At 42.0% G+C, this 22,983-nt stretch overlaps 1 protein-coding gene across 2 annotated transcripts in view; it reads left to right on the top strand.

Annotated features, from left to right (window-relative positions):
* Positions 1 to 22,367, top strand: part of PSMF1 (proteasome inhibitor subunit 1) — a 39,935-nt gene extending 17,568 nt beyond the window's left edge. The window contains exons 5-7 of one of the 2 annotated variants that reach the window (XM_069546864.1): positions 19,679 to 19,732; positions 20,919 to 21,077; positions 21,606 to 22,367. In XM_069546864.1, the coding sequence (XP_069402965.1) occupies positions 19,679 to 19,732; positions 20,919 to 21,077; positions 21,606 to 21,657 (265 nt within the window). In that variant the 3' untranslated portion in view covers positions 21,658 to 22,367. Of the gene's footprint in view, positions 1 to 13,539; positions 15,301 to 19,678; positions 19,733 to 20,918; positions 21,078 to 21,605 lie in introns of those variants that run through there. The other variant, XM_069546865.1, reaches the window with a different exon arrangement.
* Positions 22,368 to 22,983: the final 616 nt, after the last annotated feature.

Raw genomic sequence — 22,983 nt, 5'->3', positions numbered from 1 at the left:
AGGATGTTAGTTAACCCTATCGCTGAACAGCCTTGTGTTATGTTCTGAGCAGGAAACAACAGCCTCTGCCCCTTTGTGTAGCATACAGTTTTGTGTCTCACCCTGAACTTCCGTACCATGTTGCCTATCCCACACCTGGAAACCTCCAAATCCAAACTGAAGTTGAGATGTCTTGCTTCAGTAAGTGTGTGGTGACACGTGTGTCCAGAGCTTGTCAGAGGATACTGGTTTGCTGGTGTGATGCTGGCATAGAGGGAGATGACATTCCATTGCAGTGGAGAATTGAGGATGCAAAGTAGGTCTGTTCTGCTGAGACCTCTTGGGAAGAATTACTGAAAACAGCCCATCTGTGAGGGAAATTTTTTTTTACTCTAAGCCTAACTTTTTTTGTTGTCATTATGATTCTAACCCATTTCCCTTTGCTCCATCTGTCCTCAGTCAGGAAACTGTATGCCCCAAATCTTGTTCTCTGTTTTGAAAAATCAATTTTTCCTGTGTTTAACCAGCTTTGCTAAAACTAAACCGTTGCATATAAAGCTCTTATGTCATTCAAAATTCATTTTTTAATCCCAGTCAGTCTGTATCTTTACATATTTTTAAAATATTCCCAATATTTGTGTTCCACATTTTTTAAAATTTTGTTTTATTTACTAAAGTAATAAACGTATTTTTTTTAGTATCTGATATTTTGTTCTGCTAATACATGCTATACTATCCCTCGTCTCCATTGGGTATTTGAAGAGTGTCCAATTTTTTGTTTTAAATACTAAACTATGAACATCTGTATAATAAAATTTTGTTTCCTGAAGTTACATTTCCTATGCTGGCAGATCTCAAATTTTTTTGTCTCAGGAACTCCCTTGCATGCCCCCAAATTACTTAGGAACCCAAAAGATCTGTTTGTTTGAGTGATATCTGTCAGTATTTACTACATTATAAATTATAGCCAAACTATTTTAATTATAAATTAAAATTTAAATATACATTTATTCACTAAAAATAATAAACCTCTTATGTGTTAACTTAAATAACAAATTTTATGAAAATACTTTTCAAATCAAAAACTTAGTGAGAAGAGTGACATTGTTTTCATTGTTGCAGATCTTCTTAATATCTGGCTAGAAGTCAGCTAGATCCTCATTTCTGCTTCTGCATTTAGTCTGTAGCTGATTATGTTTAAGCCTTAACATAGACAAGTTGTTGGAAAAGAGAGTAGTTTAGTAATTTTCAAATAATTGTGCATCTTCTATTTTGTATTACACCAAAACTTGGTAAGTGATAGTTTCTTTAAGGTGTTAACCTAAAACAATAAGTGAAAGTGTTAATTGCTCAGTTGTGTCCGACTTTTTGTGACCCCATGAACCGTAGCCTGCCAGGCTTTGCTGTTCGTGGAATTCTCCAGGCAAGAATACTGGAGTGGGTAGCCATTCCCTTCTTCAGGGGATCTTCCTGACCCAGGGATCGAACCCAGGTCTCCTGCTTTGAAGGCAAATTCTTTACCGCTGAGCCACCTGGCAGACCCATTTATAGAGAATAAGGGGAAGTTGGTAGTTCAGTTCAGTCTTTCAGTTCTGTTGAACTCTTTGAGATCCCATGGACTGCAGTACGCCAGGCCTCCCTGTCCCTCCCTAACTCCTGGAGTTTACCCAAACTCATGTCCATTGAGTCGGTGATGCCATCCAACCATCTCATGTTCTGTTGTCCCCTTCAACCGCCTTCAATCTTTCCCAGCATCAGGGTCTTTTCCAGTGAGTTAGCTCTTCCTATCAGGTAGCCAAAGTATTGGAGTTTCAGCTTCAACATCAGTCCTTCCATTGAACACTCAGGACTGATTTCCTTTAGGATGGACTGGTTGGATCTCCTTGCAGTCCAAGGGACTCTCAAGAGTCGTCTCCAGCACCACAGTTCAAAAGAATCAATTCTTCGGTGCTCAGCTTTCTTTACAGTCAAACTCTCACATCCATACATGACTACTGGAAGAACCATAGCCTTGATTAGACGGACCTTTTTTGGCAAAGTAATATCTCTGCTTTTTAATGTGCTGTCTAGGTTGGTCATCGCTTTTCTTCCAAGGAGTAAGCATCTTTTAATTTCATGGCTGCCGTCACCATCTTCAGTGATTTTGGAGCCCCCAAAAATAAAGTCTGCCACTGTTTACACTGTTTCCCCATCTACTTGCCATGAAGTGATAGGACCGGATGCCACGATCTTAGTTTTCCGAATGTTGAGCTTTAAGCCAACTTTTTCACTCTCCTCACTTTCATCAAGAGGCTCTTTAGTTCTTCTTTGCTTTCTGCCATAACGGTGGTGTCATCTGCATATCTGAGGTTACTGGTATTTCTCCCGGCAATCTTGATTCCAGCTTGTGCTTCATCCAGCCCAGCATTTTTCATGATGTACTCTGCACAGAAGTTAAATAAGCAGAGTAACAATATACAGCCTTCTCCTTTTCCTATTTGGAACCAGTCTGTTGTTCCATGTCCAGTTCTAACTGTTGCTTCTTGACCTGCATACAGATTTCTCAAGAGGCAGGTCAGGTGGTCTGATACTCCCATCTCTTGAAGAATTTTCCACAGTTTGTTGTGATCTGCACAGTCAAAGGCTTTGGCATAGTCAATTAAGCAGAAATAGATGTTTTTCTTGAATTCTGTTGCTTTTTTGATGATCCAGTGGATGTTGGCAGTTTTATCTCTGGTTCTTCTGCCTTTTCTAAAACCAGCTTGAACATCTGGAAGTTCATGGTTCACATAGTATTGAATCCTGGATTGGAGAAAATTTTGAGCATTACTTTACTAGCGTGTGCGATGAGTGCAGTTGTGTGGTAGTTTGAGCATTCTTTGGCATTGCCTTTCTTTGGGATTAGAATGAAAACTGACCTTTTCCAGTCAGTTTTCCAGATCTTCTGGCATGTTGAGTGCAGCACTTTCACAGCATCATCTTTTAGGATTTAAAGTAGGTCCACTGGAATTCCATCACCTCCACTAGCTTTGCTCATAGTGATGCTTCCTAAGGCCCACTTGACTTCACATTCCAGGATGTCTGGCTCTAGGTGAGTGATCACACCATTGTGATTGTCTGGGTCACGAAGATCTTTTTTGTACAATTCTTCTGTGTATTCTTGCCACTTCTTAATATCTTCTGCTTCTGTTAGGTTCATACTATTTCTGTCCTTTATCGAGCCCATCTTTGCATGAAATGTTCCCTTGGTATCTCTAATTTTCTTGAAGAGATCTCTAGTCTTTCCCATTCTTTTCTTTTCCTCCATTTCTTTGCACTGATCACTGGAATGCTTTCTTATCTCTCCTTGCTATTTTTTGGAACTCTGCACTCAAATGGGTATATCTTTCTTTTTCTCCTTTGCTTTTGGCTTGTCTTCTTTTCACAGCTATTTGTAAAGCCTCCTCAGACAGCCATTTTGCTTTTTTGCATTTCTTTTTCTTAGGGATGGTCTTGATCCCTGTCTCCTGTACAATGTCACAAACCTCCGTCCAAAGTTCACCGGGCACTCTGTCTATCAGATCTAGTCTCTTAAATCTAATTGTCACTTCCACGGGGCTGTTATAAATCAGAAGTCTGTTGGAAGAAACTGGAAGTTTACAGTGTGATGGCTTTCCATTGGCTGAGTTGTGCCACTCTCTTATTAGCTGAGCTATTACCAGCACTGAGGAAATCTTTCTTCCTCCACTGAAAGTAGTAAGATAGTGTTACTTCCTGCAGGAAATGGAAGATACTCTCTTCTTGCTGGAGTCTTTGTTGATGTCCAGCGATACCTACTTGAAAGCTCTCCCTTGTGGCCTCCTCATTCTATTTTAGTTAGGTTTCTCTTCATTAATTTTCACAAAGGGTTAGTTCCAGTGTAAAATTTGAATTCATATCAGTGAACTTTTTGTATGTTATTACATTAAAATCCACTGGTCTATCATGCCCTTTTAATGGATCTTTTACCAGTGCATGCTGTTGGAAGATCATGTATTGGTTGTTTGGAAAATGCTGGTTCACTGGTATGTGCTGATCCACTAAACATTGACACATTTTATTACACAATATCTAAAAAATCATATTCATGAGTATTACTAATCTCAGCATCTGTATGGGGAACCCATCAAGTTAGTGATGAATGGTTGTGGTGGTTTAGTCGCTAAGTCATGTCCAACTCTTGCGACCCCACGAACTGTAGCCTGCCAGACTCCTCTGTCTATGGGATTCTCCAGGCAAGAACACTGGAGTAGGTTGCAGTTTCCTTCTCCTAGTGGTAAAAACAAATTTCCAAATTGCAGATTTTCTTGAAAGCTTGAATTTTATCATTGGCAACATATACTATCAGTTATTTTCCTTGAAGTAATAGGTTCCATGGTTTTCAGGAAAGTGTCTACTGTGTAGCTCAGTCTGAATAACTTTGGTTTGCCATTTTATGTAAAAATAGTTTTCCATGAAAAAAATGGCTACTTTAACTAGCAGCTTAAACTGCACAAGTTTCTCTTTGAGACAGCCATTGTATTTCTACATGCAACAAAAGTGCTTTATGAATATTTCCTGTTTCATCACACAGAATATTAAAAAGAAGTGTACTCAAAGATTGAGACTTTAGAACCCTTGGTAATTTTTTACCACTTCTTTAAGGACATTTTGATGGGAAAATGGATGGGGTGGGTGTAGTTGGAGTGGCTGGTGAGTCAGATTACCATGACTCCTACTCACTGATGCTTTTGATTTTGTGTTTTTGTTTATTTTTGGCTGCACTGGGTTTTAGTTGCTTCGAGTGGGCTTTCTCTAGTTGTGGCGAGGTCTGCTCTTCCTTGCTATGCACAGGCTTCTCATTGCAGTGGCATCTCTTGTTGCAGAGTACGGGCTCTAGAGTGTGCAGGCTTCAGTGGTTGTGGCATACAGGCTCAGGAGTTGAAGCATACGGGTTTAGTTGCCCTGAGGGACGTGGAATCTTCCTAGATCAGGGATCGAACCCCTGTCTCCTGCACAGACATGTGGATTCTCAACCACTGGACCACCAGGGAAGTGCTCATCGTTGCTTTTATACCATTAGTAAAAATATCAACACAGTGAAGAAAGCAGATAGCTTTTAAGATTAAATAGTTTTGACCTCATGGACCCTCTGAAGTGTCTCAGGAACCCACCAGGGGTCCATGGACCACATTTTTAACATCTTTTTTTTTTTTAATGTTTACAAGCCCATTTGAATTTACTCTTTTGTGAAGAGTCTATTCAAATCTTTTGCTTGTTTTTCTGTTGGATTGTCTTGTCGTCTTATGATTTGTAGACATTGCTTATATAGTCTGGATTTAGTCCTTTGTCAGACATATGTACTACAAGTGTCTTCCCTCTGTAGCTTGCCTTTTCACTCTGTTAAGGGTGTTTGTTTTAATTAAAACATTCTTAATATTTTATGTAATTCGATTTATCAATACCTTCCCTTTATATGTGGTGCTTTTTTGACCTGTTTGAGAAAATTTTGCCCTATCTATGGTCATGTAGAATTTCTCATGTACTCTAGAAGCTTTGTTATTTTACCTTTAATATTAAGATAATCCATTTGAAATTACTTTTATGTGTATTGTGAGATAGATACATGTTTTACCATATTGATATCCAGTTGATCTAGCACCATATTTGGAAAAGAACTATCCCCTACCTGTGCCACCTTAATAATTTTCATTTTTCATTACTTGTGATACAATAATAGTTGCTCTCATTCTTTTCATTGTAATGGAAGTAATCTTGATCCTTTTGGTTTTTCCCCCCATGGATGGCAAAGCTGGTTCAGTAATATTTATATGACTGCTGTATAGAATGCCAACTATTACAGAAATTGCTAGGCATTTCATCCATATTCTCTTATTTAATTCTCTCAACCCCATGAGATTGGTAAGGGCTACCCCTCTTTTACAGTTTACGTGAAACTGATGTTCATGTGTAAGTAACTTGACCACAGTCATTCATGAACAGAAGTTGTGTTATAATAATAGAATATTGGATAGGGACTCAACCTTCAGGGAGTTCACAGTTGATTAGGGCTGATTGCTCTTTTTATTCCAGACCGTAAGTGTTTCTAAAACAGTTAAAGAAGTATGTCTCAGGTCTGTTGAAGCTCACAGAAGGGTGATTATTCTGAAGGGTTGAGTTGGGACAGGATATAGAAGGAAGGGCTTCACTGAGATAATGCATGATGAACTAAATTTTAAGGGACTAATAAAAGTTCTGTAGTACTGGGAGTAGTTGGTATTTGTGGCCACGAGAAAAATGGATTCAAATGGGGCTATGAAATCATCTTGTCATTGTGTGTGTGTGTGTGTGTGTAGGCAGGGGAGTGACCAAGAGGTTATATGTTACTTGTGTTGGTGTGTGAAGGGAGAATAGGTGAATGTGGGAACCACATCACAAGGGACCTTATGTGCTAAGGAGCTGGTTTTGATCCTGGGGTAATGGGAGCCATCAAAATGTTTTGGATAGAAAGTGATTCATTTGGGACCTTTTTAACCATTCCCCTCCCCCGCCCAGGGAATCCCACTTAGAATGTCAACTTACATCGAAGTGAAGTCGCTCAGTCGTGTCCAACTCTTTGCGACCCCATGGGCTGTAGCCTACCAGGCTCCTCTGTCCATGGGATTTTCCAGGCAGTAGTCCTGGAGCGGATTGCCATTTCCTTCTCCAGGGGATCTTCCCAACCCAGGGATCGAACCTAGGTCTCCCGCATTATAGACAGAGGCTTTACTGTCTGAGCCACCAGGGAAGTCAACTTACATAGTTAATATTTATTAAGCCTTTAATGTGTGCCAAGCTATTATTACACTAAGTATAGAATATAGTCTCTCTTAATCTTCATTAGCAAGAGAATGAGAGGTACCTGCTCTTGTTATCCCATTTTTTGGAAAAAAAAAAACAGACACAGGTTAATCAACTTGCCCAAAGAAACAGCTCATAAATATTGGTGTGGGATTCAGCCCTTAGTATTTTCTCCTTTTGACACTTATATCAGCCATTGCTTCAGAAAAACTATCTTGGCTTGAATTATTCCAAGAACAAAGAGAAAGCTGGTATGGTTGGAACATGGTGAGATATGGGGATAGGAGATGACTCTGTAGAGATAAGCACAGGACAGTTTGTGTAGAACCTTGGGGTCAAAGTCAGGAGCAGTGGGAAGCCACTAGGTGTGTTTAGCAAGAGAGAGACTTGATATCATTTCCTTTTTTTTCTTTTAATTCCTCTGGCTCCTTTGTAGAGAATGGATTAGAGAGGGACAAGAATAGAAAAAATAAGATCAGGTAAGGAGCTGACACAGTCACTCTGGCAAGAAATAATGGTGGTAGATGGTGGCAGATACAAGGATAATCTGGGATATATTTAGAAGTACACTTTACAGGACTTGCTTATGGGTTGCTTAATGATGGGAAGAAAAAACCAGGATGATGCAAGGAGGCTTTTTTTTAGCCTAAGTCATTTCTAATTTGAGGCTACCATAGCTTTATGGAACATGCTTTTCATGCAGCTTAGAACACAGCTCTGAATTTTCTTAGCATGCATTCCCAGCAGTAGAATTAACTACATTAAGGACTAACCTGTAAAGAGCAATATTGCATAGGAACCTGGAATGTTAGGTCCATGAATCAAGGCAAATTGGAAGTGGTCAAACAGGAGATGGCAAGAATGAACATTGACATTTTCGGAATCAGAGAATTAAAATGGACTGGAATGGGAGAACTTAATTCAGATGATGGTTATATCTACTACTGTGGTCAAGAATCCCTTAGAAGAAATGGAGTATCCCTCATTATCAACAAAAGAGTCCAGAAGGCAGTACTTGAGTGCAGTCTCAGAAATGACAGAATGATCTCTTGTTCATTTCCAAGGCAAACCATTCAATATCATAGTAATCCAAGTCTATGCCCCAACCAGTAAGGCTGAAGAAGCTGAAGATGAATGGTTCTATGAAGACCTAAAAGACCTTCTGGAACTGATACCAAAAAAAGATGTCCTTTTCATCATAGGGGACTGGAATGCAAAAGTACGAAGTCAAGAGATGCCTGGAATAACAGGCAAATTTGGCCTTGGAGTACAGAATGAAGCAGGGCAAAGGCTAACAGAGTTTTGCCAAGAGAATGCACTGGTCTTAGCAAACACCCTCTTCCAACAACACAAGAGATGACTCTACACATGGACATCACCAGATGGTCAATACTGAAATCAGATTGATTATATTCTTTGCAGCCAAAGATAGAGAACTCTATGCAGTCAACAAAAACAAGACCAAGAGCTGGCTATTGCTCAGATCATGAACTCCTTATTGCCAAATTCAGACTGAAATTGAAGAAAGTAGGGAAGACCACTAGACCATTCAGGCATGACCTAAATCACATCCCTTATGATTATACAGTGGAAGTGACAAATAGATTCAAGGGATTAGATCTGATAGACAGACTGCCTGAAGAACTATGGACAGAGATGCATGACATTGTACAGGAGACAGGGATCAATACCATCCCCAAGAAAAAGAAATGCAGAAAGGCAAAATGGTTATTTGAGGAGGCCTTACAGATATCTGAGAAAAGAAGAGAAGCTAAAGGCAAAGGAGAAAAGGAAAGATACACCCATCTGAATGCAGAGTTCCAAAGAATAGCAAGGAGAGATAAGAAAGCCTTCCTCAGTGATCAATGCAAAGAAATAGAGGAAAACAATAGAATGGGAAATACTAGAGATCTCTTCAAGAAAATTAGAGATACCAAGGGAACATTTCATGCAAAAATGGGCACGCTAAAGGACAGAAATGATATGGATCTAACAGAAGGAGAAAATATTAAGAAGAGGTGGCAAGAATACACAGAAATTGATAGTGAAGTTGTTCAGTCATGTCCAGCTGTTTGTGACCCCATGGACTGTAGCCTCCCAGCTCCTCCGTCCATGGGATTGTCCAGGCAAGAGTACTGGAGTGGGCTGCCATTCCCTTCTCCAAAGGATCTTCCCGACCCAGGGATCGAACTCAGGTCTCCTACATTGTAGGCAGATGCTTTACCATCTAAGCCGCCAGGGAAGTCCCAGAATACACAGAAGAACTATACAAAAAAGATCTTCATGACCAAGATAACCACAATGGTGTGATCACTCACCTAGAGCCAGACATCCTGGAATGTGAAGTTAAGTGGGCCTTAGGAAACATCACTATGAACAAAGCTAGTGTAGGTGATGGAATTCCAGTTGAGCTATTTCAAATCCTAAAAGATGATGCTGTGAAAGTGCTGCACTCAATATGCCAGCAAATTTGGAAAATTCAGCAGTGGCCACAGGACTGGAAAAGGTCAGTTTTCATCCCAAAGAAAGGCAGTGCCTAAGAATGTTCAACCTACTGCACAATTGCACTCATTTCACATGCTAGCCAAGTAATGCTCAAAATTCTCCAAGCCAGGTTTCAACAGTGCATGAACCTTGAACTTCCAGAGGTTCAAGATGGATTTAGAAAAACCAGAGGAACCAGAGATCAAATTGCCAACATCCGTTGGATCATCGAAAAAGCAACAGAATTCCAGAAAAACATCTGCTTTATTGACTATGCCAAAGCCTTTGACTGTGTGGATGACAACAAACTGTGGAAAAGTCTTCAAGAGATGGGAATACCAGACCACCTGACCTGCCTCCTGAGAAGTCTGTATGCAGGTCAAGAAGTAACAGTTAAAACTGGACATGGAACAGCAGACTGGTTCCAAATCGGAAAAGGAGTACATCAAGGCTATATATTGTCACCTTGCTTATTTAACTTATATGCAAAGTACATCATGCGAAATGCTGGGCTAGATGAAGTACAAGCTGGAATGAAGATGGCTGGGAGAAACATCAATAACCTCATATATGCAGATGATACCACCCTTATGGCAGAAAGTGAAGAAGAACTAAAGAGCCTTTTGATGAAAGTGAAAGACGAGAGTGAAAAAGTTGGCTTAAAACTCAACATTCAAAAAACGAAGATCATGGCATGCAGTCCCATGCCATGGAAACAGTGGAAACAGTGACAGACTTTATATTTTGGAGCTCCAAAATCACTGCAGATTGCGACTGCAGCTATGAAATTAAAAGACACTTGCTCCTTGGAAGAAAAACTGTGACCCAACCTAGACAGCATATTAAAAAGCAGAGACATCACTTTGCCAACAAAGGTCCATCTAGTCAAGGCTATGGTTTTTCCAGTAGTCACGTATGGATGTGAGAGTTGGATTATAATGAAAGCTGAGTGCCAAAGAATTGATGCTTTTGAACTGTGGTGCTGGAGAAGACTCCTGAAAGTCCCTTGGACTGCAAGGAGATCCAACCAGTCCATCCTAAAGGAAAGCAGTCCTGAGTGTTCATTGGAAGGACTGATGTTGAAGCTGAAACTCCAATACTTTGGCCACCTGATGGGAAGAGCTGACTCACTGCAAAAGACCCTGATGCTGGGAAAGATTGAAGGCGGGAGAAGGGGACAACAGAACATGAGATGGTTGGATGGCATCACCAATTAGATGGACATGAGTTTGAGCAAACTCCAGGAGATGGTGATGGCCAGGGAAGCCTGGTATGCTGCAGTCCATGGGGTTGCAAGGAGTCAGACACGACTGAGTCAGAACTCAACTGAGCTGAAGGACTAAGCCTCTTTTTAAAGATTTTGATACACATTGCCCAGTTGCCTTCCTAAATGGTATTAATTAGCATTCTCCCTCTATTTTGATGTCATTTGCCTATCCTTTTCATTGCTGGAGTTAGTCTCCTTTTTCTTTTAAATTATTTAGAAAGGCATCATCCTTATAACATTTGTAAACTTAACTGAACCCAAATTCAGTTTTTGTTGTTACTTCATTCCTTGCTGGCTGTTGACTGGAGACCTCTCTCTCATCTCCTTAAACTTCTTGCATTTCTCCTCACATGGCTGCCTGCATATTTAAAGCCAACAGCAGTGTGTCAGATTGTTCTCATGCTTCAAGTCTTCCCTTCCACGTTTTCTTCTGCCACCAGCCAGAGAAAGTTCTCTGCTTTTAAAGGTCCATATGATTAGATTAGCTCACCCAGATAATCCCCCATTTCTGAGGACCTCTGTGCCATAAAACAAATGTGGGTTGATTTCTTATCACACACACAGATTCTGGGGATTAAGAAGTTATGGAAGATTGAGAAGGGGCCATTTTTACCAAACGCAAAATACAATACCCCTTCCCTAGAGTTCTGAGGACTCTTGTGCCATTACTGTGTCAGCTCAGCCTGAAAATATTGTCTAAATCTCTTCTACTTAAAGGACCCAGATCTCACCTTCTAAATCATCTAAATTGGGTATAGTGGAAGCTCCTGGGTACAACTGCTTTCTGTCTCTTGTCCAGAGAAACAAATTGTCTGTTCCCATCATACACTGGTTGGATGGGCGAAGGATAACAGTTAACTTTTTTCTAACATGGAAAAAACATGAACATGAAAGTTACTAATTACAGCATTATTTATAATTACACACACCAGAAGCAATACTAATACCTACATTAGAAGAATTTTAAAGATTTTCTTCACTTCAGTGAATATTGTTTGGTTAGTAAAAATTTTAGTAGCAAGGACAAACAACATGAGAAATATAGGATGCAAATGGAGGAAAACAGATATAATTGTACTTACAATTTTCACGTAAGCATATAAAAATATGCTCATAAGAAGACTAGAAAGAAATAGCAAAAATAATCATTGTGTTAGAGTCAGATGATGGGTAACATTTTTCTTACAATTTTTTAGTATGAAATATGCATATTTTTCTTTTAAAAATCTTTCTTCAGTTCAGTCACTCAGTCGTGTCCAACTCTTTGTGACCCCATGAATTGCAGCACACCAGGCCTCCCTGTCCATCACCAACTCTGTCGCACAAACTCACATCCATCGAGTCAGTGATGCCATCCAGCCATCTCATCCTCTGTCGTCCCCTTCTCCTCCTGCCCCCAGTCCCTCCCAGCATCAGAATCTTTTCCAGTGAGTCAACTCTTCACATGAGGTGGCCAAAGTATTGGAGTTTCAGCTTTAGCATCAGTCCTTCCAAAGAACACCCAGGACTGATCTCCTTTAGAATGGACTGGTTGGATCTCCTTGCAGTCCAAGGGACTCTCAAGAGTCATCTCCAACACCACAGTTCAAAAGCATCAATTCTTCAGCGCTCAGCTTTCTTCACAGTCCAACTCTCACATCCATACATGACCACTGGAAAAACCATAGCCTTGACTAGATGGACCTTTGTTGGCAAAGTAATGTCTTTGCTTTTGAATATGCTGTGTAGGTTGGTCATAACTGTCCTTCCAAGGAGTAAGCGTCTTTTAATTTCATGGCTGCAATCACCATCTGCAGTGATTTTGGAGCCCATAAAGTCTGACACTGTTTCCGCTGTTTCCCCATCTAGTTCACATAGCTTAAATGCAGTATTTTCCAACCATTCTCAATCTCCCATTCACCTTTGAACTCATAGGATATCCTTGGGATTAGGAAAGGGAAAGGTGTGGTGCCCTGCTTGCTCAGAACACATAGCTGGTGCTCTACTTGTAAACACGTTCTTGTCTACAGTTATCAGCATCTCCCAGTCCTGAGTTTCCACATTTGGCAGGACAAAGTACAGAAACCTCGATCACCATGATTCCCCAGCTGAACTTGTATCCTCACTGGGAAGCAGCCTAGCTATTTGAGGTCCCCAGACCAGCAATGTCAGATCACATGGGAGCTTCTACAAAATGAAGCATCTCAGATCCCATTCCTGATCTTCTGAATCAAAACCTGCATTTTAGCAAGATTCACCCTCCGATTCAGGTGCACATAACAACTTGAACAGAACTGGCCTAGGTGGTTCAAACAATGCCATGAAAACCAAATCAGGGGTCAGGGGCGAGAAATCTTCAGGTAACTGCTGCTGGAAGTACTGTGAAAACACAGCCGGCACTCCCAGAGAAGTGTGATGTGCAGATGGAGAGTTTGTGTTCACGCCTGGTAGTCACAATAGTCACCAATGAGTGCAGACCAGCAGCTGTGTTCAAAGCAAATATATTGGTATGGTAAGCAGACAACTGGTATGTACCAGTTAAAAGCCTGGGTTTGGAAACTTCTGGTCCTGGAGTAAGCACACTCCATCCTGACTTTCCCATTGATTGCAGCTATACAGAATGCATGGAGCAGTTATTTGAGGATGCTGAAAAATAGTAGCAGGTACATTGGGAGAGAAGATCAAAGGCCGAAATACCAATAAACTGGCCTCTGGTATGAACTCAAGGAAGCCCAAAACGAAGAATTAGATCTTGGCATGGAAAGAGAGCACTCCAGGAGAGTCCTCCATTCTGGCTAAAGTACTGAGAATGGGGTCTAGTGCTTAGAGAGGGTGGGAAGAAAATCTCCCATGTATTTTCTTCCTTTTTCCCAAAAATTCCAACATGTGACAGTCCAGAAACACTTAAAACTGAAGGAAAAGACCCTTCCTTTCCAATAAGACTTGTTTCAAGAGTATGAAGTGAACCACTGCTGCTTTTTATCCTCTCTTTGTTCTTCCTCCACTTGATACAGGTATGTGGACATAGGCACTGTCAGGGGAGGTACATGGCAGAGCAAGGTAAGTAGTGCCTCAGCTTTCTGGCCAGAGGACCAAAAGAAAAGCCCCAAGGACCTAGAAGGTACCAAGGAGATATGTTAGTCGCTCAGTCGTGTCCGACTCTTTATGACCCCATGGACTCCTCTGTCCATGGAATTCTCCAAGCAAGAGTACTGGAGTGGGTTGCCATTTCCTTCTCCACCAAGGTGATAGATCATAGAAAGGGAAGGGTTCAGAAGGCAACTCTGTAAAGTTTGTGGACTCCAGGCCTTCTCTGCACAATGTACTTAAGTGGATGTGATTCTTAAATAGCACACCAAAAACTTTGGGAACAGAACTGTAGTATCGCCCACTGCCAGGTCTCAGACTGACCACTGGATAGCACATATGTGGTACAGAACTAGATAGCACTACAATGGCTTTGCAAACACAACTGACATTGAAACCTGAGCTTGAATCCCAAACCCAGCTGGTTGATTGCCTGCTAAGACAACAATATCAGGATTCTCCTAAAACCTCATAACAAAATATTAAAAGTTTTGGGGACTACAAAGAATCAAGAAAATTTCAGCTCATAAAAAGACAAAACAGACGCCAGTATTCCAAGGTGACACAAATGTTGGAATAATTAGCTGACAGATAAAGCAGCTGTTACAAAATGCTCAGAGAAGTAAGGGCAAATAGTCTTGAAACAAATGGAATGATAGAAGATCTCAGCTTGAAAACAAGATTCAAAGAATAACCAAATAGGAATTTTAGAAATGAAAAATACAATAATCAAAATAACTTCACTGGATGAATCAGTAGCAGAGTAGAGAAAACAGAGGAAATATAAGTATGGAAATAGATCAATAGAAATTATCCTATCTGAACAACAGAGAGAAAAAAAATATTTTAAACAGTTTCAGAAACCTGAAACAATTATAAAAGGTCTAACACTGGGACCATGAAAGTCTTAGAAGGAGAAGAGAAAGAGTGTAGTACAGAAAAATTATTTGAAGAAAATAATGGCTAAAAACTTCCCAGATTTGGCAAAAGACATAAACGTACAGATTTTAAAAGCTCAGCAAAGCTTAAACAGGATAAACCCAAAGAAGTTCATGCTCATACATAATCACATTGCTAAAAATGAAAAAAAAGTCATGAAAGCAACTAGAGAGAAACATGTGTTGCTTATAGTGGAATAAGAATTTGCAAAAGAGACACAGATGTATAGAACAGTCTTTTGGACTCTGTGGGAGAGGGAGAGGGTGGGATGATTTGGGAGAATGGCATTGAAACATGTATAATATCATATATGAAACAAATCACCAGTCCAGATTCGATTCATGATACTGGATGCTTGGGGCTGGTGCACTGGGATGACCCAGAGGGGTGGTATGGGGAGGGAGGAGGGAGGGGGGTTCAGGATGGGGAACACGTATATACCTCTGGCGGATTCATGTTGATGTATGGCAAAACCAATAGAATATTGTAAAGTAACCTCCAATTAAAATAAATAAATGTATATTTTTTAAAAAAGAATTTGAATGATTGTGGTTTCTCATCAGAAAACCAGAAATAAGTTGATCATTAAATGGAGAAAAGAAGTCAGAACAAGAATTCTATATCCAACAAATACATCATCTTACTTCTGAAGGATTTTAAGATATTCTTAGTATAAAGGATACTAAGAGAATTCATAGTCAACAGATTTTCTCAGAAGAAATTGCTAATAAAAGTTCTTCAGACAAAAAGGAAGGGAAATCAAATAGAAACTTGGAACATCAGGAATAAAGGAAGAGCAATAAAAATAGTAAATATTTAGATAACTATAATAGGCTGTTCTCTAGTTCAAGAGAATTAGAATATGTTTAATTTGTTGTTGTTCAGTCACTAAGTTGTGTCCGACTCTTTGCAACCCCATGGACTGCGCCATGCCAGGCTCCTATGTCCTCGACTACCTCCTGGGGTTTCCTCAAACTCTTGTGCATTGAGTCAGTGATGCCATCCAACCATTTCATCCTCTGTCATCCTCATCTTCAATCTTTCCTAGCATCAGAGTTTCTTCCAAAGAGTTGGCTCTTCCCATCAGATAGCCGAAGTATTGGAGCTTCAACTTCAGTATCTGTCATTCCAGTGAATATTCAGGGTTGATTTCCTTTAGGATTGACGGTTTTGATCTCCTTGCAGTCCAAGGGATTCTCAAGAGTCTTCTCCAACACCACAGTTCACAAGCATAAATTCTTTGGTGCTTAGCCTTTATGGTCCAACTCTCACATCTGTTCATGACTAATGGAAAAACCATAATTTTAACTCTGTGGATCTTTGTAAGTGTAAAGTATTGTCTCTGCTTTTTAATACATTGTCTAGGTTTTCATAGCTTTCCTTCTAAAGAGCAAGCGCCTTCTAATTTCATGACTGCAGTCACCATCCGCAGTGATTTTGGAGCCCAAGAAAATAAAATCTGTCACTGTTTCTACTCTTTACCCCTTCTGTTGAATTATGAAGAGAGAAAACAGAAGAAAGAAAAAAGGGAACAGTTGGAAAAGCAATAGTGTAAATGGCAGACCTAAATATAAACATATCACATTAAATGTAAATGGTCTCAACATACGAATTAAAGGAACATGGCTTCTGATGTTGGGCAAACCGGGTGTAAAATTTACATTCTTGGCTACTTATACCTATGTGGCTTGTGTAAAAACACTTGCTACTTTGAGCCTCAGTTTCCTCATTTGTAAAATAAGTGTATGGCCTCAGAGGGCTGTTACAAAGATGAAATAAGGTAATGTATATAAAGAACTCTGCACATCCATCTGTTTGAAAAGTAGAGGAGATGCATATTTGCTCATATATACAAAGTATCTTTGGAAGGACATACAAGAAGCTGATGTTAGTAGTTGTCTGTGGGAAGACCTGGTAGGCTGGAGGACAGAGCTAAGAGGGAGATTTTTTTTTTAACTTGTACAGGTCCAGAATCTTTTATCTACAGCTCTGAAATCAAAAGAGCACTGAAAAAAAGTGTTGCTGTTTTGTTTTGTTTTTTTTTCATAAGATTAGTGCCAAACCTTTTTTGGTAGCACAACGTGACCTGAAGTGGCATGAAGTTCCTTATATATTCATTTTATGTGAATTCTTATTCATTTTGCAGAAATTTTAGGGTTTTGTTTACAGTGTGCTACATAGTAATGTTTGGTATACACATATTTCTAAAATATGAAAAATTCTGAATTCAAAAACACATTCAGCACAAGATTATGGATCTATGTAGCCTTTGAATTTTGAATTCAATCTATGTATTGTCTTGAATTTTGAAACTGGTGAAGGCATTACCTATTCACAAAATTAAATCTTAAAAACTAAATTTAGCATGGTGCCTGACACAAAGCAAGCTGTCAGTAAATATCAGCAGCTGCTGTTATTCCATTCTTCCAGGCTTTTCCTGTCAACAAATCTGTTCATGTCCAATACAACGTTTCACCATCACAGCAGACCCTGTGACTGTTACTGCTTAGATTTTACATTTTTAAAGACTGAGGTGCAAAGATTTTGTGACAGATGCCTGCCAACCAGCCAGGCAGCCCCGCACCTAGGGTCCCGAGGTTTTTTCTATTAACTAGACCACCTCAGCCACAAGAATGGCATCAGCAGGATTTGTGTGCCCAAGAGAGCCAAGTTGTTTTTATCTAAGACCAAAGGAGAGAATGAGGAAATTATGTGTGGTCAGGATCACCCCCAAATCCCATTAGACAGTCCCGTGGGCCCAGCCAGGCAGATGTGCCTATAGCATTTAGTGTACCAGCATTCTCCATCAGGGGTTTCCCAGGTGGCTCAGCTTTAAGAACCTGCCTGCTGGTGCAGAAGACGTAAGAGACGTGGGTTCAGTCCCTGGGTCAGGAAGATCCCTTAGAAGAGGGCATGCACCCCACTCCAGTATTCCTGCCTGGAAAATCCCATGGACAGAGGAGCCTGGCAAGCTAAGAGTCAAATGTGACTGAGGTGACTTAGCATACTCACACTCTGCTTCAGTTGATTACCAGATGAAGTTTTAGGGACTTGATTCTAGAGACTGTACCAAAATTACCTTTTTTTTTTTTTTTTTTTTTAATCCTGAGAGCCTCATTCAGCACATTCAGGACTGAGACTATATTATAATAGATTCTGGGTGTGTTGTATATGAAGAGTTCACAGAAGGGTGTTTGTGTTGCAGTTAGACTATGTTGAGTACGAGCCTAAGGGATATACCATGACCATTTGAAGTACCCAAATTGTTGGGGTTGGCTTGGCAACTGCCTTTCTTATCTATTGTTATTTCTTCTCTCCTCACACTCTGTGGCCTCAGAGAGAAAAATAGAGATGGCTCCATGTTTCAGGAGGCATCAAGGCTCATTTCTCCAAGTCATTGTTACAGTTGGTTCTGTTTGTTCTCTGTAAGGGGGCAGCTTGTGGAGACAGATAAAATGCTTCCTGCCCTCCGCACCACCTGGTCTCGCCAGTGAGGCAAGTTATTGGGAGGCCACCTGAAAGTTTGACTGCCAGCTCCGTGGACCATGACTTGGAAACAATAACCTCCATCAGGAAAAATTGCTTCCCTTGGAAACCATGTCTGCCTAATCACTATGTCTTTTCCAGCTCATTGGTAGAACTGACTGGAGAAGCACCTACTTTTGGATTTTTTCCCAGGTCTTTAATTAATGGCTTCTTACTATAAGCTTCGATTAACTGCTATTTACAAAGCTTTTCTGAGGTCTGCCATGCCCCAGAACTGTCAGGTTTGTATTGCTTGCCAGGGCTCCAAGTAGATTCCAAAGCATACTTTCAAATACCAGATCTTTTTTGTTTCATTATATCCATAGCCAGATCCTTCATAGAAAAAGTAGGAAAGTATAAAGAGGAAATGTCACCCAGGTATAACTGTCACTTTTTATTTTCAGTTATGCTTCTTTCTTATTTTTTTTATGCACACACATTTTTCCTAGGCTATTGATAATCCCGTTTTCTCTACACTAGAATGCTAGAACATAAGCACTTTTCCACATCATTTTTAAACATTCTAAGAACATTTGTTCCCATGGCTCCACGATCTACCTGACTGGTCCCCATTTGTGACCAATCCAGTGCCCTTGGTTAAAGTCTGTATGACGATATTTGAATTTCTTTAAGATGGATTTGTTGTTGAGTCACTAAGCCATGTGTGACTCTTTTGTGACCCCATGGCCTGTAGCCCACCACACTCCTCTGTCCTGGGATTTCCCAGACGAGAATACTGGAGTGGGTTGCCATTTCCTTCTCTAGGGGATCTTCCCCATCCTCGTACATTGGCCGCAGATTCTTGACCATTGAGCCACATGGAATCCCTTATGATGGATACCTACGCATAACATTATCAGACCATGAAATGTAAAGATACAAAAGGCTCTTGAGAGGCAGTTACATTGTGTGTGTGTGTGTGTATGTGTGTGTGTGTATTAGTATAAACTTGGTTTCCACAAAGCATGCACTAATTTATGCTTCTGGCTCGTGCAGTCTCAGTGTGGGGAAAAATTGGTTCTTGGTGGGGGGTGGAAAAAACCTTAGAAATTTTGTGGCTATCCAGTGGTTTCCAGAGCATAAACTGATATACAGTATTTGCTTTTAACATTTCATGCAGAGGCCATAATGAGAAAAAGGTTGAGAAACAGTTCTAGCTGTATATGAGCACCCATCTCACTCCATCCTTGGAAGCTTTTAAATTTGAGTTTTTGGTTTGGGATTAGAACAGTATTTTTCTGGTCTAAATGTTCTTAATTCTTTGTACAGACTTTAGGAACCTGAGAAAGGTTTGAATAAAATAAAATGTATGTGTTTCCCACTGTTCATATTTTTATCTTTCTATATCATTAGGAATCCTCCGTGTTTCTAGCTTTGTGCCCAGCTCTTTTCACGTTACTGTGATATGTAATGTTTTCAGTGGTAGTCTGTGCCAAGGACCATGTTGAAATACCTCTTGTGTTATGGTCTTAGGCAGGGACTTCCCCACCTCCATGCCTGGAAGTACACATGTGTCCCCCACAGGCATCGGCTTTGGACCTCTGGGAGCCCAGGCGCCAAGCTGCTCTGCGACTTTCAGTAATTGTCCCTTGTTTGTTTCAGGTGTGATCCCCTGGGCCCATTTGCTGTCGGGGGAGAGGACCTAGACCCCTTTGGGTGAGTACTGCTGGGGAGGTGGCAGCAACACAACTTGGTCTCGTGGCCTTTCAGCCCCAGCTCATCTTCCAATTTTAGAACTTTCTGTCAGTCTTCCTTTGGGGTGAAGGAGGCATTTGTTGCCGAGTGGCTGAGGAAGCACTGCCACTGTTCTGTTCTGCCATGCCTGGAGCAGTGCAAGAGGGCTCTCAATGTTGGGAGCAACTGAGCAAGCCCAGTGGGCAGTTCCACTGTTGTTTTCTGGCCCCGCTTGCCCTGGTGGAACGATACCCCCGGGGGGAGGTCTATCAGGTGAAGACTGGAAAACACACAAGTGGGTTACAGACCTGAGGTCAGTTGCGGGCTCTTCAGAGGTCATGACCTCACTTGATAAGGGAGGGTCACTGATCCCCACTAGACTCTGGGGTAGTTCTTGTGAAGTCCCCAACAGAATTATAGCCTCAGCTATGCACTGCACTGTCTTTGCTCAGTGCTTCTAGATTTTAAGCTCTGCTGCAAAGGGTGTCCCCAACTTGAGTGTTTCATTTTTAGACAGTGGGGGAAAGTAAATCTTAAGCTTGAACAAGTAAGCTTAACTTAACTTTTTAACTTAATACTTTTGCTTGAGCTGAAGTTAAGCTCAAACTTTGACCTCAAAGTTTGGGGTAACATCACCTTCTTATTCATCCTAGTTTGCGCTATAAGGTCAGATCCATAGAACTCCATGAGGGATGGGTACTGTCAAGAGTCAGACTTGGACAATCAAGTGATAGAATGCCCAGAGACCCTTCAAGAAAACCACACACACACAAAAAGCTAGTATTATAAATTGTCTCAGTTCATTAGCCCTTAGCTAAAGCTGTGCCTGGAAGAGCCTTGTTTTGGTTCTGCATTCGCCTTGACAAGTTCTGGCACGTGTTCTTGATCAAATCGCGCCCCCCTGCTTGGCTGCAGGGCATGGCGGGGGTCTCAGTGTTGTGGGGTCCTGGAGCTTGTAGAGCTGAAAGCGCAGGCCATGATGGCCAGAAAAGGTGTGTTCTTGCTCTTGCCCACTTCCTGCTGGCACTCAGGCAACCATCCACACACATCTGTGTGAGCCATCCAGAGTTGGTATCTGTATCATTTTTACCTGCATTCTCATCACCTTCACTTCTTCTCCAACAGCTGCTTGCCACACCTGCTTACCCATCATTCCTTCTTGCCTCAGGTGTCGGAGAGGTGGCATGATTGTGGATCCCCTGAGATCTGGCTTCCCAAGAGCACTTATTGACCCATCATCAGGACTCCCAAACCGGCTTCCTCCAGGCGCTGTGCCCCCAGGAGCACGCTTTGACCCCTTTGGACCCATTGGGACCAGCCCATCTGGGTAGGTATTCACTCAGGGATACTGAGAGGTAGGACCCGATAGCGGCTCAGCTCAGCATTGCAGGGATAAAGGCATCTGACACCAAGCACAGAATTGCCAGTAGTCCCAGGCCTTGCCACCGAGAGAGTGGAGCCTCCTCCAGGCCCCTGTCTGGTGCTCCCTGAAGCCTTCCATGAGCTTCCCATTCCTCAGTGGCTCCCTTCCCCAGCTTCCCTCCAGGAGGACTCAGAGGAGGGGTTGCTACTCACATTTACTGGACTTCTTGTATGTGCCAGAAACTCGGTGAATTCTTATGTCAGCACTTGTGGATAGATATTTCACAGAGACAGAAATTGAGGCCCATAGTGATGAAGTAACTTGTCCAACATGGGAAAATCAGAATTCACACCAACTCTGGAGCACATGGTCTTTAACTCCACAAATCACCACATCATTCTGGAGGCAGGCTCCCTCCATGCAGGATCCTGTCTACCTGTGTGCCCCTGACTCTTCATCACCCCAACTCACCAGCCCCTCTTTCCATTCCAGACCTAACCCAGACCATCTGCCCCCGCCGGGCTACGATGACATGTACCTGTGAAGGCCTCAAGAATGTAACGTCCCAGCCTTCCCTCCACTGTCCTGGAGCTGCCATCGCGGGCCCCATCAGCACCCATTTTCTTGCGGGCTGGGGACAAAGGACTCTGTCCATGTGTTTGGAGGCCGGCTGGGATTGCCTCCCCACCCCCTACCAGAGCCAGGGCACCTGCTGCAGTTCTCCACCTGGCTGCATATAGGTCCCAAAGAGAAATCAGTGTGTGTCTCACCACCAGCTCCTCTCCACTTCCCAGGGGAGACTCCGGCAACATATGCCCTTGACCCGATGCAGTTCCAGCTGCATCACTATAAGAACAGAACCCATTTTGGATGTTATTATTAAGAACCAAATGTCAATACAGAAATCATGTTGCCGGTCTCCCACTCTTCTTTACTGCACAACTCCTTCCATGTATGAGACTTGAGAGTTTGGATCTTTGAGGGGCTAAAGGACTCTCTTAGGCATCTTCCTTTTGTGACTTGCTCTTGCTCCTGATACCACTGAGATGGTCTGGCTGCATGGATGAAAATGAGTGGCTGGAACCCCCATAGGCCGCAGGGATGACCTCCACAAGGCCAGGCGCACTGCAGAACGACTGCATCTCTGGAAAGGGCAAGACGTTCCAGCTCTGCTTGTCTGAGCCTGTCCTCTGGGTCTGTCGTGCCTGGGCAGTGGCCGCCTACGAACAGAGGAATAAACAGGGCAGACCTAAAGGCTAATCTCTTTTTTACCACTAACTTAACTGAGTGACCCTATGCAAGTCCCTTCCCCTCCCAGGGCCATTGTGCCCACCTGCGAAATCCGAGGTGCCTTTCTTGCTCTAAAACATCCTGGTGTCGGCTTCTATGCACGATGATCCCTAGTAACTGGGGCAAAAGGTAAAGAGTGAAGGGTAAAGGCTTTGTGTAGTGCTTACCTACAGAGTCTCCAACTCTGTGCCTCTCGCCCACCGTGAGGCCCCGACATGAGCATAGCAGCGCAGTGCTGGACTTAGGGACAAGCAGAGATCCTGGCCTCTGGAAGCCAGTGTGTGAGAAGGGTGAATGGAGGAGTTGGTGATACAGGAAACAACCCAGGAAGGCATTCCACCCCCGGGGAGCCCCAGCCTCTGGAAGCCTGTGCCCTGTGTCCAGGCCTACCTGACCTTTGGTGTTCTCCGGATCCTTTTCAGCCCGAGGCCTGACAGACGTGGTCAGTGATGAACCCCTGTGCTGGAGTGGAAAGAGCACCCTAGAGCACCAGACTCAGAGGCGAGAGATGAAGGCACTAGTCATTTTCACTCCACCGCTACCATTTCAGCCATGGGTGGTGCCTTTCATTTTTCAGCTC

This window comes from Ovis canadensis, chromosome 13 (assembly GCF_042477335.2).
Source record: "Ovis canadensis isolate MfBH-ARS-UI-01 breed Bighorn chromosome 13, ARS-UI_OviCan_v2, whole genome shotgun sequence".
Taxonomy (NCBI): domain Eukaryota; kingdom Metazoa; phylum Chordata; class Mammalia; order Artiodactyla; family Bovidae; genus Ovis; species Ovis canadensis.
Note: the sequence above shows the minus strand (reverse complement) of the source record. Positions and strands in the feature narration are given on the sequence as shown.